Raw genomic sequence first — 16,150 nt, 5'->3', positions numbered from 1 at the left:
AGCCCTGAGCTGCTCCTGGCTCAGCTACCCAGAGCCTGCAGCCTGGGGAGGTGCTCAGCCTCTGCCTCTGGGAGACGAGGGCTGTGGGCTGGGTGGGAGACGAGGGCTGTGGGCTGGGTGGCTGCTGCCAGCGCGGTGGACACCAGTGTCGTTTGGGATGCCCTGGCCACCTTCTGCTGGGTTCTGATTTTCTTGGAAGTGTATCTGCCTTCCTTCTCCAAAAATTTTATTCCTGAGTTGCTCCTGTGAAGTGGCTGGTTTGGTTCTGTATGTAGCATTTTGTACCTTTCCTTTGGCAAAACACAGTCAATTTATAAGCATTTTTTTATATTTCCTTCCTTTAAAAACAGCTTCTGTGTTTCTGCTCTAAAATATGTCAGCAAAGGCAGAGTGACCTGATAGGGCATGTTCTTAAGCACAGGGACTGGATCATGCAGGGGCCAATAAAGCTCAAGGAAACGAGCATCTGCGTCATTGTGTGTCTCATGTGTAGCGTGTCTCAAACTCCATCTGTCCCTGGCAGCTTGGGAGTGGACTGTTACCCACACTGGTATTTTCCTGAGGGCGCACAGGAAGCAGAGGTGCTGGTCACAGGTCAGAACCACCAGTGTCCAGCAAAGTAGTTTGGAATCAGAAATAGGTGAGGAGACTGCCTCGTCCCCAAGTCTCCAGGAATGAGTGACTTGTGGAGGGAGCCCGATAATATGGGGGCTTTAGAAACCCTTGCTGGAGTGTCCCCTTCCCCCCCTCCCCACCACACACACACGCACCACACAGAAAATGAGACTACAAAGTTGGTTGTTTTGCCTTAAAACGTCAATATGCTGGATTGTGGCGTGAGGTATTTTTATTCCCTTTGTTAGTACTGGAAACCGTCTGGTACATCTTGTAAGGCAAATGATTAACACATGTCAGGCTCTTTGTCTGTTTGCAAGTTGCCGTTTCCAGGTACACCAGGGCGTGTTCCTGGTTCTCAGGTGGGCAGGTGCCATGGTGCGGGGCACTGGAAAGAACTGGGTTGAATCGGCCGTCGCCTCAGCTTGAGACTCTTGTTAGAAAGGGCTTAGGAAAACCAAGGGAATGGCAGCCACCCCATCACCGTCGAGAACAGACAGATGTCTCCCGAGTAGGGGCCCGAGCCGTTGGAAACCATGTTCCCTGTGCCGTCTGACTGACAGACACTACCCCATGCCTGGGGGGAATGAGTATAAAAAGGTAAATGTTTTTGAAGACAGGCACGATATATACTACTAGAGAATGCGCAGTTTCAAACCACAGTTGCAGGAGGATATAGGAATAACGACAGGTGCCGGGGACTACGTACCATGATTTCATAGTGCTCTGCAGCCAGCACGCTCACTAAACGCTCATCACGGAACATACCACAAATGGCCCTGATCAATGACATACAGGTTTTCATGCTTGTGACACAGACAGCAAAACACCACGGCTTACTATCTTCCCATTGTGTACACCACTCACAGGACGGTGACAGTCCAGGTATTGCACTGGATCTTGGCTTCTCTTCACAGAAAACCCTGCTACGGTTTGGAAAGAGTCACCACTTAAAACGATTTGGTCAACTTGCACCAAGAAGTCGGTCGGGAACGGGTGATTTCAGGTGAGCGTGAAACCCCGCAGTGGAACGCGGTGTGCTGCAAATTGCTTATTAATCGGAGAAGTGAGTCCTACTAACTTCCTATTATTACAAAAGTAGAAAGACTGAAAAAAACGAAATCTGAAAATGATCTCATTTGCTTAAGGCTGCACCGAGTGTATTGCAAACACCAGGAAATCCACTTTGTAAAATGCAGCAGCCAATAGGTGAAAATAAGAAAAGTTTCTTTTTTTAGGGAAAAAAAAAAAACACTTGCCCTGTCTTGTGTTGAACGGGTGTGTGTGTGTTTTTTCAGGGGCAGGGTGGAGGGAAGATGTCATTTGGCACTCTCGTAATGACAATGTTTTAATACTGGCACAAACTAAAGAACAGCACCCCCAGCGGATGCCAGGACCGGAGGTGGGAGCGCTGTTCATTCAGATGTTGAGGGGACAGGGTTAAAAAACGCGGCTGTGGAGACAGGAGAGCTGCTGGGAAGCCATGTTTTTGATTTTCAGACAGGTGTTAATTTTACCAGGCTTCATTAATACAGAAGAAAGGAAACGTCTTCCAGGAAAGCAGCCACTGCGGAAACGAGTGTGTCCGGCCATCAATACACGAGAGACTCCTTGTGACTCAATCCGTGGGCCCGCGAGGCAGAGCTGGTGGCACTGCGGATCACTTCCATCCACCTGCGACACGGCAACGTCCGTTAGTCAACTTTTGTTTTTGTTTGGGCGGACTCATGACGCTTCGGTGGGCATCGCTTACAGAAACAGGGTGAAGTCAGGCCGCCTTGTTGGCAATCTGCCACTTCAGCAGGAGAGCAAGGGAACGCCCAGCACCCAGGCGTTCTGTACTGTGGAGACCCACTGGCCTGGGCACTCATTTAATATGGAGCTGTAAATACCTTGCTGAGGTGACACTGCCCACTCCATTGGAGCAGTTAGGAGTGAGGTGGCCTCGGCTGTTGGGGAGAACGCTACCTCCTGTTTTCATGGACACTGCAGAGAATGGCGGGGCCTGTCCCATCCTGCTTGCTTAGTGGAAGCTCCCCCTTTGAGACAGGGTCTGGCTGTCACTCATACTGGAGTTGGGACTACAAGCCTGCACCACCACGCCTGAACCTCCATTTTATATGTTTGTGTATTTGCTCTATACCAGTGATTCTCAAATGGGTGTGATGCTGTCCCACTTGGTAAGGTCTGGAGATGTCCCAACCGAAGGGTTGCGGAGGGCATGTAGTGGGTGGAGGCTAGGGATGCCGCTGAACATCCTACACGATGCAGGACGGACTCCGCAAATTACCTGGCCTGGTCCCAGGCCTTTCAGGACCTGGACTGCAAGGCGGGGCCCTTTGCCACAGTAATAACAAAATCCCAACTTGGTTAAACCCAGCTCTCGAGCTCAGTCCCTCAAGCTAAGTTTTTCAGTCCAGGATCAGATTTGAGAATGGTTCTCCTCTAGGTTCCTTCTTCTGGTGATACTGCTTAGGAAGTGCTTACCTTTGGATATCACAGGAGTTTTAAACTCTGGTTTTAAAGCATTGTGCTATTTCCATAGAATTTACTGGGAAGTGTGCATAATTGGCCCCGCTGCTTTAAAAATCCCTGGGAGTTCAGCATCAGTGAGGGATCAGACTGCTGTTCTGTCCCACAACGTGGCCAGCAGCCCTGAATTGGGGACTGCCCTGTCTGGTCTGCAGCCTGAGGACCTCCCTCCCTCCAGCGGATGGCTCAGAACAGCCTTAGGTCTGACTGTACTTCGCTTTCATTTGTTTCTTGGTTAAATGAAGCCTGTAGTCCCTGGGTCCCATTACACCATGTAGGCAGTCTCACTAATAACCCTGAAGCGTTTTTCCTTCCTCATACGGTCCTTTGACCTGAAACAGCATTTCTGCCATAACCCTGGCAGGAGCAGCGTGACTAGTACTGCTGCAGCCACAGACTGCGAAGTCCGAGGTGCAGTTTGGATTTTGTCATGAAAGGCTTCCACTGGGCCTGGGTGGGTAAAGCTGGGCCGCTGAGGCCGGTGTAGCGGTACCCACTGGGGCTTAGCTTCATAGTCCCGTACACACACATCAGAGATCTCCAAGCAAGATGTCTAGGGCCTCAGCCAACGCCGTGCCGGGTAAGGGCCCAGGGAAGTCGGGACCCCACTTTCTGCCATGACAACAGAATCGCCTGCTGGTGTCAAGCAGTGGGACCCCAGGTCTAAACACTTTGGTTGGCAGGGAAGGGTGGGGCCATCTCACTCGCTGACTTGGGAGCAGAGCCCTGTGCCTGGGAAGGGGGCAGCTACCTTTCGAACGTGTACTCGCTTTCCGCCCTGAAGTAGTAGACGTGGGACTTGAAGTGCAGCTTGAACACGTAGTCTTTGTGGATGTTCTCGGACTCGGAGGGGATGGTGAGCGAGTAGCCGAGGAGAGGCAGGCTGGCGAGGGGATGATTGTCCTGGAAAGGGGAAACAAAATGGCTTTTCGGGGGCAGCTTCTGCTGCTGGGCCTGGCTGCTGCCCCACATCGGGCAGGGACTGCGGGAACCCAGACAGCGCCACCCTCAGGCGTGGGCCTGGAAGGGATCATGGGAGCCAGTGTTGGCCTGTACATGATGGTCCAGGTGGCAAGTCCCCAGCAGGACTGAGCTGTGGATAAAGCCACCCCCTGTCCCTTGTCCCGCCAGAAGATAGGTGACCCTTCCTAGGGCGGAAGTGGCCCTTCAGTGGATATCAGCCTTTCCTCGCGCTGAGGGCCTCAGGGAGACGGGGGCCCCCCGCCAGCATCCCTGTCATCCCCGTGACACTTGGCTGGAGCTCCAGAGGCCTGAGTCCAGAGGGCGGCCCCCTCACCTCATGCTGCCGCCCACCCTGTGTGTGGCACTTACCTGGTGTGACTTGTAGAAGAACAGGCAGAAGTTTGTGAACACCACCCACAGCTTCTGCCACCCGTTGCTGTTTTTGAATTTCCTCAACAGGTTCCCAGACAACTGATTCTGAAAGGCAAGGAGGCCTGTGAGAAGCACGGCGGGCACCTGCCCCAGTTGGGTGCAGAGAGCAGCTCCCCCTGCACCAGGGCCCTGCACTGGGACATGTCCACGGCTGAAGGATAAGGCCTCGCTGCTCCCCAGTGTGTGGGGAGACTTGGCAGGTCCCGGGACCCTAATCTCATCACTTCCCCTTGTCACTGGCTGTGGGGCATCTTGGGGGCCGTGTCCCCCCAAAAGACACGCTGAGGTCCTGACCACCAGTACCGGAGAACGCAGGCTTATTTGGAAGTAGGCTCGTTGCAGGGTAACCAGTGAAGATGAGATCACACTGGGGTAGGGTGGGCCCTAACTCCAACGGGAGTGGTGTCCTGAGGAGAAGAGACACGTGGCGGGGAGGGAGCGGGCCTGTGACACCGAGGCAGAAATGGGGGTGCAGGACCCCACGCGCCGCCAGCAGGTGGAAGCTGAAAGAGGAAACGATCTGTCTCAACAAGCTCGGAGCAGCAGCACTCATTTTGAGGTGCCGGGCACCCTGCGCAGGAAGTGGGGCCTGGGGTGCTGGTGCGCGGCTCCCACGTGCCCTCTAGTGGCCCCGCAGGCAGCTGCAGCCCTGCCCACCTCCAGGCTCCCAGCTGGCCCAGCCCCCTGGAGCACTGTTAGGATGCACTGCAGCCCAGCTGGGGGCAGGGACAGGCACCTGTGTCCATGCTACCCCCAAAAACCCTCAGCAGGCCTGACACACTGGTGGCTCATTTGGTCACTTTGCAAAAGTGACATCACCAGCAGATCCTCAAAGCAGTTGCATCACCTTGTAAAGGCACTTAATGCCACTGAATTGTTCATGTAAAAATAGTTGGCTAATGTTGTGGTACAGCTATTTTACCACACACACAAAAAACGGACTTCTGAGTCTGCCTCATGCCATGTCTCTGGGTGCCCCTGTCACCAAGCTTCTGTGCTGGGATCAAACAATCTGGTGTCCCTGCCCTCCAGCTGCTCAGGGTCCAGTGGGAGAGATGGACACCGACAGTGGGTCCATGAGGGGCTGCAGGATGTGGAGGCCCCCTCTGTTGGCGGAATGAGAGGGACCCTGGAGATGGCGGAAAAGGGGGTTCCAGGCCAGGCAGGCAGCCCCAGCCCTCCATCCTCCTCCCCCAATGGCAGAAGGGAACAAGAAAACGCAAGGCTCCAGGTTCCCAGAAGGTCCTGGTGGCACCCGGGCAGGGCTGATGCCCGTGTGGCATCTTGGGCCACGCACCACGGGGCAAGGAGAGTGGCACACTCCCCTTTCCTATTTTCATACTGAATCACAATGTTCACAGCCAGCCCACCCTGGGGTTCACACATGTCACCCATCACAGTCTGGGCCCATTTGTTTCCAAAGCAGCTTCCTTAGAGCTCTCTAGCTTCTGCCTGGCCATTCTGGTAGCCTCTGGAAACCTCATCATCAATAGGCACATCCAGCGGCCCTTCCTTGCCCGCCAGCACCCAGCGGCCGAGCCTCCTGCTGCCTGGCATTGGGTCCATCCTGGCCTCCAGCATGGTACACGCCCTGCACGCCGCGACTCTCCTGCCCCGCACTCAGGCCATGCTGGGGGCTCGCAGACCTGTCTCCATGCACTGCCTTCATGAGAGGGTCAACATCCGTGTCCAGAACCAGCCCAGCCCGCCCTGTCTCCTCGTGGCCCTTCACCGGGGCCTCTGCTCCTCTCCCTTCTGGGCCCTCATCCCCTCGGACCCTGCTGTGGGTTGAACGCACCCCCCCCACAAGACAAGCTCAAATTCAAACCGATGGTGGCCTCATACAGACACAGGGTCTCTGCAGCTGCGATCGAGGTCAGGTCACTAGGATGAGCCCTAAGCCTAATGTGAGCCGTGTCCTTAGAAGATGACATTGGAGCACAGATGCAGGGAGGGCAGTTGGTGACATGGCAGACCGGAGCCCTGCGACATGGGTAGAGCCAGGGACCCCCGAGGAGAGGACTGCCGCAGCCACCAGATGCTGTCAGAGGCGGGGACATTTTCCCTCAAGGCCCCCTGAAGGCACCCACCTGCCAGCAGCTTGATTTTGGACTTCCGGTTTCCGGCACTGTTAGAGACGTTTCTGGGGCCTCACCCAGTCTGAGGTTGGTGCTGTGGGATGCCACGGGGAACAAGTATAACCCCCGTGCCCGCCACTCCCTGGCCTCAGTGTCCCTTCCCTCCTCCCAGTCCTGTCTGCACTCCGTCTGCTGAAGAACTTCCCTGCTGTCCCCCGTCTCGCCACTCCAGCCTTACAAGACAACTTGCATTGCTTTGCTTCTGGCCCTTCACTGGCTCTAGTGCCCACGGGCTGGGCAGCCCTCTGGCCATCCCAACATCTGACCCTCCCGTGGGAGCCCCCAGACCTGCTGGCCTGCCCGCAACTTTTAGCAGAGGCCATTGAGTCCACACTGTCCCCAGAGATGCCCCTTCCTCCCGTGTGCCTGCATGAGTCAGATGGGAGCGGAACTGGAAGAGAGGCTGGGCACAGGACTGTGGAGAGGAGGCTGTCAGTCAGGAGGAGATGGAGCTGCTCCGTCCTGTCATGCAGGGTGGAGGCCCTAGGGACGGCTCATCTGCGAGTCAGCGAGCATTTGGCGTCTGGCACGCGAGGGCCGCCTGCCACTGACAGCAGATTGACGCCACACGCCTTGGGAGGGGGCTTTCTGGCAAGGATGGACATCTGCAAAGTGACAGAGCAGCCAGGTCCCTGACTGTACTAGGTGGTCACTGCCACCTTGAAACCCACTGGCCGGTGGCTCACTCTCCTGCCCTCTGCTAGGGTCAGCAAACTTTTCCTCAACAGGCAGACGGCAGATACTGCAGGCCAAGGGGCAAAACTGAAGACATTATTTAGCAGCCATTAAAAAAATGGTAAACCCATTCCTTGTTCACAGGCCGTAAGCCGTCAGGCTGGGACTAGATCTGGCCGGGGGCCAGTCTGCCCCTGACCCAGTGCCTTGACCTGATCACGCACCCGGAAGGCTGCGACCACGTAGATTCGTTACCCAAAACGACTGGGCTGCAGGTGCCTCCGGCCACCTGGATCCCACTTGGGTATTTCCTGCCTTGTTGAACGGCCTGGGTGCCTCCAGGTATTTAAAAAGCTTTGAGGCCTATGACAAATAGGCCTTCAGAGTCGTACACATTGCTGAGGTCAGAATGAAGCAAGGTCAGAATGAAGCAAGGTCAGGACAGTTCCTCCCCAATGGTGGCGCCACACGTTGACTGGCTTTGTTTCAGACACACACCCACAGGTGAGATCTGATGGGCCTCTTTTCCCATGAGACTATCACGGGTTCTTCCCTGCTCCTCTGCCTGGGCGTCTCCTTTCCTGCTGTCATAATCCCCATGCCCTGGGAGCAGCTCAGACCCGCAAGCTCTGCGCAGGCCTGGTGGAGGTGTGAAGCTGGGGAAGAACGTTTAGCGCTCTTCACACTCGGGCTGTCAGGAGGCAGAAGGGAGGCCCGGGGAGGGAATATTCACACCCGCACCCTCAGGCGAACCCTATGGGACAGAGCCTTGTGTGCGGGGCCAGCTGGGCTGTGCCCGTGGGGGAGCCAGGGCCTGCGCCTCGGACGTGTCCCCTTGAGGGTGTCTTCAGAAGCAGGCCTGGGCTTAGAAACACTGGCTTGCAGCAGGAAACTCAATAAAGGCAGGTCTGAGCGATGGGGAAGGTTGTTTCCAGGGAATAAATTCCAAGACTCCCTCGAGACCCTCCAGGAAGCACTGCTGGCTCATTCCTGCTGCTGTTGGTTCCAAGAGCCAGCAAACTCCTGTCCCGGCCATAGTCTCTTACGTGACACTGTGTGGACCAGGCCTGTGTGGGAACTGGACCTTTCTGCGTTTTAGCAGGTGAGTCCTGCCTCTACCGCAGCAGCCCCGTCAAGGGCGCGGGGGCAGAGGCTCTGCAGTGAGACGTGGGCATTCACATAGAGCACAATCACCATGATGGATGGCCTCGCCCCAGCTCAGGGCAGGGTCCACGGCCAGTGAGAGATGAAGAAAGCTTTCTTGTTTTAGACCATGGGTCTGAAGTGTTCTGAAACCCAGCTATGGGCCTGGACTGAAGAATGTTTAGGAAATGGGTGTTTGGAAAGGATTCATGATCTGGGAGAGACGCCATCTTCAAAGCCAGCTTTCAGGTGGTAGGATCAGAAAATAATACCCTGAAGTGAAAGGCTCAGAAGCCAGGCCTCCCTGAGCACCTGCCTCGCCCCTTTCCTCCCCCAGGCAAGCCACAGAAACTAGAATTCCTCTTCCTTAAGGCGGGTCATTGAAACCAGAACCTCCCCCGGCCAAAGCCAGCCACAAAACCGTTCCCCACCGTTCTGTGTCAGCGCTGGCTATACACTCACTCCCCGGCCCACCTTGTGTGAGAAGAGGGTCTAAGACGCCCACTGCGGAAAGGGTCCCACCCCACACCCAGGAGCAAGGAACGCTGCTCAGAGAGGCCAAGTGAACCCGGAGGGGCCCTGCTGGGCTCCTTTCACCCTCCCAGCATTAGCTCTCAGCCTGTCCCATCATCAGAGAGGCCAAGTGAACCTGGAGGGGCCCTGCTGGGCTCCTTTCACCCTCCGGCATTAGCTCTCAGCCTGTCCCATCAGCTCCACTTGGCCGCCTGCTCTTCACCCAACCGAAGCATAAAAACGACTGTTCGCCAGACCTCTGCGTCTTCATTCTGAAGGCTCCCATGTCATGTAAAATGACGATAAAATAAACTGGTCACGCTTTTCCCTTGTTAGCCTGTCTTTTGTCACAGGAGTGTCTGCTGTGACCCTCATGATGGGGAGGAGAGGGATCACCCCCTTTCTACCCCTCCACAGGGATGGCTCTCAGAGCCTGCGTCCCCTTCTCCCTGAGTTCTTTCATGAACCAGGACACTGGCTTTGGCTGGCACCTGCTTGCCATCATGCAGACTCTCCTCCCGCCCATGCGCCCGATTCCCGTGGGTGGTTCAGGATGTGACAGCCATGGAACTGTCCAGTAGCTGTGCCCTGGGCACCTGTGTTCTAGGCTAACTGCATGAGAGGCAAGAAAACAGGTGAAGAATGAGAGAAAATGATCTTATGGACGGCAACAGGGACTGATGAGCACCAAGAGACACAACTGCATTTGCGGGAGGCTGGCGCCCACTCCACGCCACCTACAGGGATACCTCCGGCAGGCTCCAAAGGGGGTCCACCGTTGACCCTTCCCTGCTTAGCCACCGTGGGTGGGTGGGGCCACCCGTGGTGCCAGCCTCCCTCAAGGCCCCGGCCCAGAAGTTTGCCTGGGTTCTGCCTGGGCCAGCACAAGCTGGGAACCAGAGCTGCCCTGCCCCCGCGTACCTCCACTGCGATGCTAAAGTCCACCATGGAGACGCTGGTGTTGCGGTGCCAGCACACGTGCACCATTGTGTTGCCACGGTGCGGGGCCTGGCGCTCCAGCGACGTGCGCGAGGCGCTCAGGTCATCCTCTGACTCCTGGTCAGCTGTGGTGGCTTCATCAGGGGACTCTACAGGATGGGGCAAAAGGCAGCACTTCTGCTCTTTCCTCCCAGCACCCCTTCCTGATACCCTCTGAGGTGCTGGAAGGTTGGCGGCTGACAGCAGTCACACCCTGTGGTACCTAACCAGAATCTACTGAGGCCCCCACTGAAGGCGGACGGAGCCCGGCCCCTCCCGCGTGTGGGGAGCACAGCCCTCACTCTGGGTGCGGACAGCCTGGTGTTCTCTCTGTGTGACAAGGGTAAATGCTGCCCCAGAAAAGGAAACTTCCCAGCTCCCTCATGCTGTTTTCAGGTGTTTTACTTTTAGGAAAAAGAACTGTCTTGATCTTTGCCTTTAAACACAAATGTAGACCACAGATGTGAGGCCTACCCGATGGGGTGGCTTTAGATGCAAAAATGCTGTCCCTCCATGAACCAGACCCCAGCATGGGCAGGCTGCCCTGGCCACACTCACTGTTGTCAGGGGGGCTGCTGGCCAGGAACTCGGGGGCGGGGCTGCTGCTCTTCTCCGCCAGGTCAATGGCCATCTGGATGTCCTCAACCCACTTCTCCATCTCAGACCGAGAACTGGAGACAGAGACGCGTCAGGTGTTCAGGCCACAGCACATCAAAGGGGAAACAGGCAAGGGGCGGGCTCCCGAGTTACCTGGCGGCCACGATGATGGACTGCCGCTGGCCCCGGAGGGTCAGGCAGTGGGGCACCCCCCACTCGTCTTCGCTCTCCTCAATCTGTGGGCAAGAGAAGATAACGTCACCGTGAGGGACGTGATGCACTTCCAGACATTCCTGAGCTGGCAGCCGGGCAACTCGGAAAAGAAGGGGTGCCACTGAGCCGGGCTCAGGAGACCCAGAGCCCCGCAGAGGGAGGAGGCACTCTGAGTTGGAAAAACCAAAATCGGAAAGGTGACAGGAAGATCGCAGCACGCTGAATGTTTTTGGCAGAGCCCACAAACTTCCCTCTGTCCAACCCTGGAGGACAGCGTGGGTACCAGCCAGGGCCACATCCCAGGCCCAGGCGCCCTGTACACCTGCCTGCCAAGGGGGACAGGAGGCAGCTCCAAGCCAACTTAGGAGAGGATGAGGCGGCCGGCCCAGCGCCAGGGAGGGGGCGCTGTCGTTCTTGTGTGTGGCAAGGACTGTCGGGGCCCCTGGGGCCAGGCGCAGGCGGTGGGAGGCGAGTTAATGCCAGACGGCCTCATCGGCTTGCCCCTTCACTCGATTCTATAAGGAAGGGACCCGCACATCCCGTGTGCAGGAGAAGGAGCCGTGTCCCCAGAGCCCCACTAGAGAAGCCCTAGAAGGCTCGATCTTTTAGGTGAAAGGGTTGCATGGTCTTCGATGGTCTTTGAGCCCAGGTCTCGTAACCAAGGTGACACTGGCCACCCTCTCCCTTCCTATCCAGTCTCTCCCTTCCCCTCCTCATCGCCGGGTCAGCAGTGCCCGCGGCCCCCGAGGACAGGCCCTGGCCTCAGGCCTGCGCCTTACTCACCGTCATGCCATAGAGCGGGAGCTGCCCGTGGACTTTAAACTGATTGGAGGCCGTCAGCCCCCGGCTCGTGTACAGCAGGACGTCGTTGAACTAGAGGAACCAGAAGTGTGTGGAGGTGAGACCCCGTGCGGACAGCAGGCCTCCCCGCAGCCTTCACTGTCCTCAACTGTCCTCAAGTGTGCCTTCACTGTCCTCAACAACTCGGGCCTGGGCACCTCTGGCTGCTCCTCCTCCACCCCAGGTCCCCCCCTCGGGGGCCTCGCTTGCCCAGGTGACACGATCCTTGTGAGGACGAACCTCTCTCTCCACTCACCAGGAAGAACATGCGCTGCTGGAGCCCCTTCCCCGAGAGCTTGCTGAGGCTGCCCAGGCGGATGAACTCCTGCAGGGGAGACAGACCGGAGGGCTGGCTGCGAGCACGCAGACCCCAAGGGCTGATGGCCAGTGTGCAGACCCTGAGGGTTGACTTTGTAGCCCCTGAGGGCTGTGAGTGTGCAGACCCCGAGGACGGACTGCGAGCGTGCAAACCTGCTGGCTTCCTCCCACCTGGGTCCCCTGCATGGTGGACGTTACGGCACTCAGCTGCGACTCACTGCACACTTGCTCTGCCCCAGGTGCTGTGCTAAAAGATCACCTGTCTCCTTCCCAGGAAGGTACAGGGCGGGTACCACCAGCAGCTGCCCCAACAAAGGATACTGACGGTCGGGTTCAAGAGTGCCAGGGCCTGAGGACCATATGCGTAGCCCCAGGATCCCCAGGGCTCCCCCACGGTGAGGGAGATTAGAAGGACCCCAAGCAGTTCTCCAAGAAGAAGGAGGCTATAAAAAGTGGCAGGAAGGGACCCCTGAGGACGGAGAGGCCACATGGGAGCACTGTGGCTGGAGGAAGCTTCTCCATGATTTAAAACCCTGCTTCTCGATGAGCAGGAACTGCATCGAGGATAAAGGAGTGAGAGGCAGATGTGCCCAAGGCACCTCTGCATCCCGAGTGGCATCCTCCCCGGGGCTGTACACTCTTGAGGGCATGGATTGCAGGGGTGTAAGCACTTGAAAAACAAATGATCATTTTTCAATTGTGGTGGAATCCGTGAAACACTGAGCCTGCGTGGCCTTCGCGCATTCACAAGGTAGCCCCACCATCACCACCATAGACTTCCAGAACGTGCTCCCCCGGGGGCCTCCCGTCCCACCTTCCCATCCTGCTCCGGGTTGACTTGAAACAATGAGTGGATGTGAGGCAGCCTGATGAGCGAAAGAATCGGGGGATCATCTGAGCTTAGGAAGGAACACCCCAATTCCATCTTCACCTTTACTAATACAATGGCCTCCTCTCTGGAGCACACGGGATGCGCCTGGCATGTCCTAAGTATGGAGTCCTAATAAGGGAAAAGGAGCCAGGCTGGCGGGACCGAAGGAAAGCAAAAAGACAAAGCAGAGAAGCTATACAGGTCTGCCTTTCTTCATGGTCCAGGACACAGCCCTCCTGCACAGATAATTCACCATCTTCCTGCACCCAGCTTTCACCAGACCCTTGGCTGATAGAAAAATGCAAGTGAGTTCACTGCAGCCGTGGCGTTATCATACTGCACAAAGCCCTTGTTGGCACACAGCACAGACACCACCTGATGAAAATCCCCAGCAAGCCTTTGTCTCCTTGCAGTCACTTCCTTTCTTCTTGTTGCTTTCTGGCAATGTATTTCCCTACTTCTCTAATAAGCCTGCCTTTATCTAGAACCATCTTAGTAAATGATTCTTACCACCTGCACTGCCAGCCTCAGATAGTCACTGATCACCTGTGACACTGAGTGATTACAGGAGCTCCAGACGTGAGCCTGCACCTTCAATATCATTATTCCCATGTTTCAGATAAGGAGACTGAGGGGCAAATGATTAAGAAACTTGCTCATGATCACCTGGTCAGCCAGTGTGTGACAGAGCAAAATGTTTTCCATTGTGCTGTGGAATGTAATTAATGCCACTAAACTACGTGTACGTTTCATCTCTTCAATTAAATGTAGGTGGAGAAAAGGAAGATAATTCATATGCATTATGTCATTTTCACATAGCACATCTCATTTGATCTTAATGATCTGTGAAGGAGAAGCTATGGTCTCCATGTTACATGGTTCCCTGCCGCCCCGGGTTCTGGTAGAGCGAGACTTTGAATCCAGGGCCACCTCCTCCAATCCAAGGCTCTTTCCATTGCAGTGGAAAGTATTTCCTCAAAATAGGGAATTCTTTTTTTTTTTGTTGAGACAGAGTCTTGCTCTGTCGCCCAGGCTGTAGTGCAGTGGCCGGATCTCAGCTCACTGCAAGCTCCGCCTCCCAGGTTTACACCATTCTCCTGCCTCAGCCTCCCGAGTAGCTGGGACTACAGGCGCCCGCCACCTCACCCGGCTAGTTTTCTGTATTATTATTATTATTTTTTTTAGTAGAGACAGGGTTTCACTGTTAGCCAGGATGGTCTCGATCTCCTGACCTCGTGATCCGCCTGTCTCGGCCTCCCAAAGTGCTGGGATTACAGGCTTGAGCCACCGCACCCGGCCAAAATAAGGAATTCTTTATCAATGGTCTCTTCACCATGTAGTATGATATGCTAAGTATTTTATACCTTTCAAAGCTGAGAGAAAATTACGATTCCACAGGGCTTTTCTGAGCATTCTGTGTGGATGGGTAAATAAGGTCATTACATGCCAAGGCCCGGCAGGATCTTCTCACCAGCAGAGCTGAGGCAATCCCAGCTCTAATTTCTGCCAGTGCTTAACCGCATCGCTCTTCTGACAATCTCTCACAATGTGGCTTCTGGTCAGTTTTGTAATTAGGCTTCCTGACAGAAATGCTCCAGTACACGGAGAGCTTCCCTCCCCTGCCCTGAGTTACAGATATAAAGTTTCCAGGGCAGCTGCCTCTCGGAAAAGACTAGAAGTCCCTGAGATACTGGATCCTGGCCTGCAGGGTCAGGCAGGCCCGCAGCAGATCAAAGCAGCTACAGTGAGCTGTCTCTTGACCTGAGTGACGTAGGGTTTGAAATGGGAGTGCCACAGGGTACAGATCCCAGAGAGAGATTTGATGAGATGTAGCAACTGAATAATGTGTTTGATTCCTGGGTGATGATGGCTTCCTAGGAAGGGAAGTGGAGAAGGCAGGCTTTGTTCCTGTCCTCCACATTGTCACTGGCCTGGAAGGAGTGGTGTAGGAAGCCGTGTTCGGTGGCAAAGACCTGTGTCTCAGGCAGGGGCTGGGGAGGGGAAGGCGACAGTGTCAGTGAACTTGCATCTCTCCTGGAGCTGCTTTCCAGCTAAGATTTGGTATTTTCATTTTGAACTGAAATTAAATTATATATAGAAGATTGAGTTTTAAAAAAGCACTTCATACCTGCATGGGAATTCCTAGCATAATTTAATGCACTAACTTTCTGGCTTTATTACTATTTACCTAATTCTTTTTTTTTTTTAATTTTCCATTTTCATTTATGCACATTTTAAAAAAATGAAATAAGCGATCTGAAATCTGTGGGATATGGTAGGAGAAAAGGTAAAGAAGCGAATCACCCTGTAAAGAGAAAAACAGAACATGAGGTCAGAGGATTGCTTTATCCCCTCTGAACGTGATGATGCCGAACTAACGACACTGTCGTGTTTTTCCAGTTGTCTCCCAGGTGGGTGGAAAGAGGACATTTTGCCTTGCAAGTGTCTCTGTTCAAAAGGTTCAAACGTAAGTCCCTCCGATGCCTCCTTTCTGCTCCCCCCTGCAGTGCATTGTGAGGCCACTGCTGCTTACCCTTCCTGGGACCACGAGATTGTCAATGCCAATCAAATCTTTCTTGAGTTCGTGCAGCTTCTGGAAATTCTCCATCTTGATCATCGTACCGTGGAGCTGTGCCACCATCTCCGTGATCTCTGCCAAAGCAGCTGTGAAGGAAAAACACAGTCTGCAGCGGGAAAGGCAGGCAGGGGTCTTCCCCTAGCAGCTGTCAGCTCAGCGCTGCGGGGAAATCACTCCAGTCCTTGCATAGTATTCAAAGGTATCTTTTGAGCGAAAACAGTGTTATTTCTCTATAACAAAAATTGATAGTGCATTTTCTGAATTTATTTGCTTCACTTTAGCATCTTGAAACTGTAAGTGACCCGTGCATGGCTACGTGGCGTACAGCTGTCCTTCAATGAGACGGACTTGTTGGCTTAGAGGGGAAAGACACGGGGGAAGAAGACTGCCTTGAATTTTGTCCCTGGGTAGAGACTTTTCTTTTCCCTCCTGTTACTCGGTAAGAACAAGGCACAGTGAGCACAAAGAGGCCATAGAAAAATCTGGAGCAAAGTCAGCATCTCTTTGAGAGGAGGTGTAATTGATATTGTGAAGTGTCAGTATCACTCCAGGTAACTAACATTCCACCACACCCCAGTTCTGCCTTGTGTGGAAATTACACTGTTTGTCAAGATGGTTGTGAAGAACTGCTGTAGAATTTGAATTTTTTTATTATTATTTGTTTGAGACAGAGTTTTGCTCTTGTTGCCCAGGCTGGAGTGCAATGGCACAATCTCAGCTCACTGCACACTCTGCTTCCTAGGT

At 54.7% G+C, this 16,150-nt stretch overlaps 1 protein-coding gene across 2 annotated transcripts in view; it reads right to left on the bottom strand.

The window, feature by feature from the left end:
* Positions 1 to 798: 798 nt before the first annotated feature.
* Positions 799 to 16,150, bottom strand: part of FARP1 (FERM, RhoGEF (ARHGEF) and pleckstrin domain protein 1 (chondrocyte-derived)) — a 236,731-nt gene continuing 221,379 nt past the window's right edge. Inside the window, exons 18-27 of one of the 2 annotated variants that reach the window (XM_011933812.1) lie at positions 15,362 to 15,492; positions 12,895 to 12,980; positions 11,896 to 11,992; positions 11,583 to 11,672; positions 10,740 to 10,822; positions 10,548 to 10,660; positions 9,933 to 10,099; positions 4,480 to 4,587; positions 3,899 to 4,050; positions 799 to 2,289 (exon numbers count right to left, since the gene is read on the bottom strand). In XM_011933812.1, coding sequence (XP_011789202.1) covers positions 2,208 to 2,289; positions 3,899 to 4,050; positions 4,480 to 4,587; positions 9,933 to 10,099; positions 10,548 to 10,660; positions 10,740 to 10,822; positions 11,583 to 11,672; positions 11,896 to 11,992; positions 12,895 to 12,980; positions 15,362 to 15,492 — 1,109 coding nt within the window. In that variant the 3' untranslated portion in view covers positions 799 to 2,207. The remainder of the gene's footprint in view (positions 2,290 to 3,898; positions 4,051 to 4,479; positions 4,588 to 9,932; positions 10,100 to 10,547; positions 10,661 to 10,739; positions 10,823 to 11,582; positions 11,673 to 11,895; positions 11,993 to 12,894; positions 12,981 to 15,361; positions 15,493 to 16,150) is intronic. The other variant, XM_011933813.1, reaches the window with a different exon arrangement.

This window comes from Colobus angolensis, unplaced genomic scaffold (assembly GCF_000951035.1).
Source record: "Colobus angolensis palliatus isolate OR3802 unplaced genomic scaffold, Cang.pa_1.0 Scaffold13, whole genome shotgun sequence".
Lineage (NCBI taxonomy): Eukaryota > Metazoa > Chordata > Mammalia > Primates > Cercopithecidae > Colobus > Colobus angolensis.
This window is presented reverse-complemented; position numbering and strand designations above follow the sequence as displayed.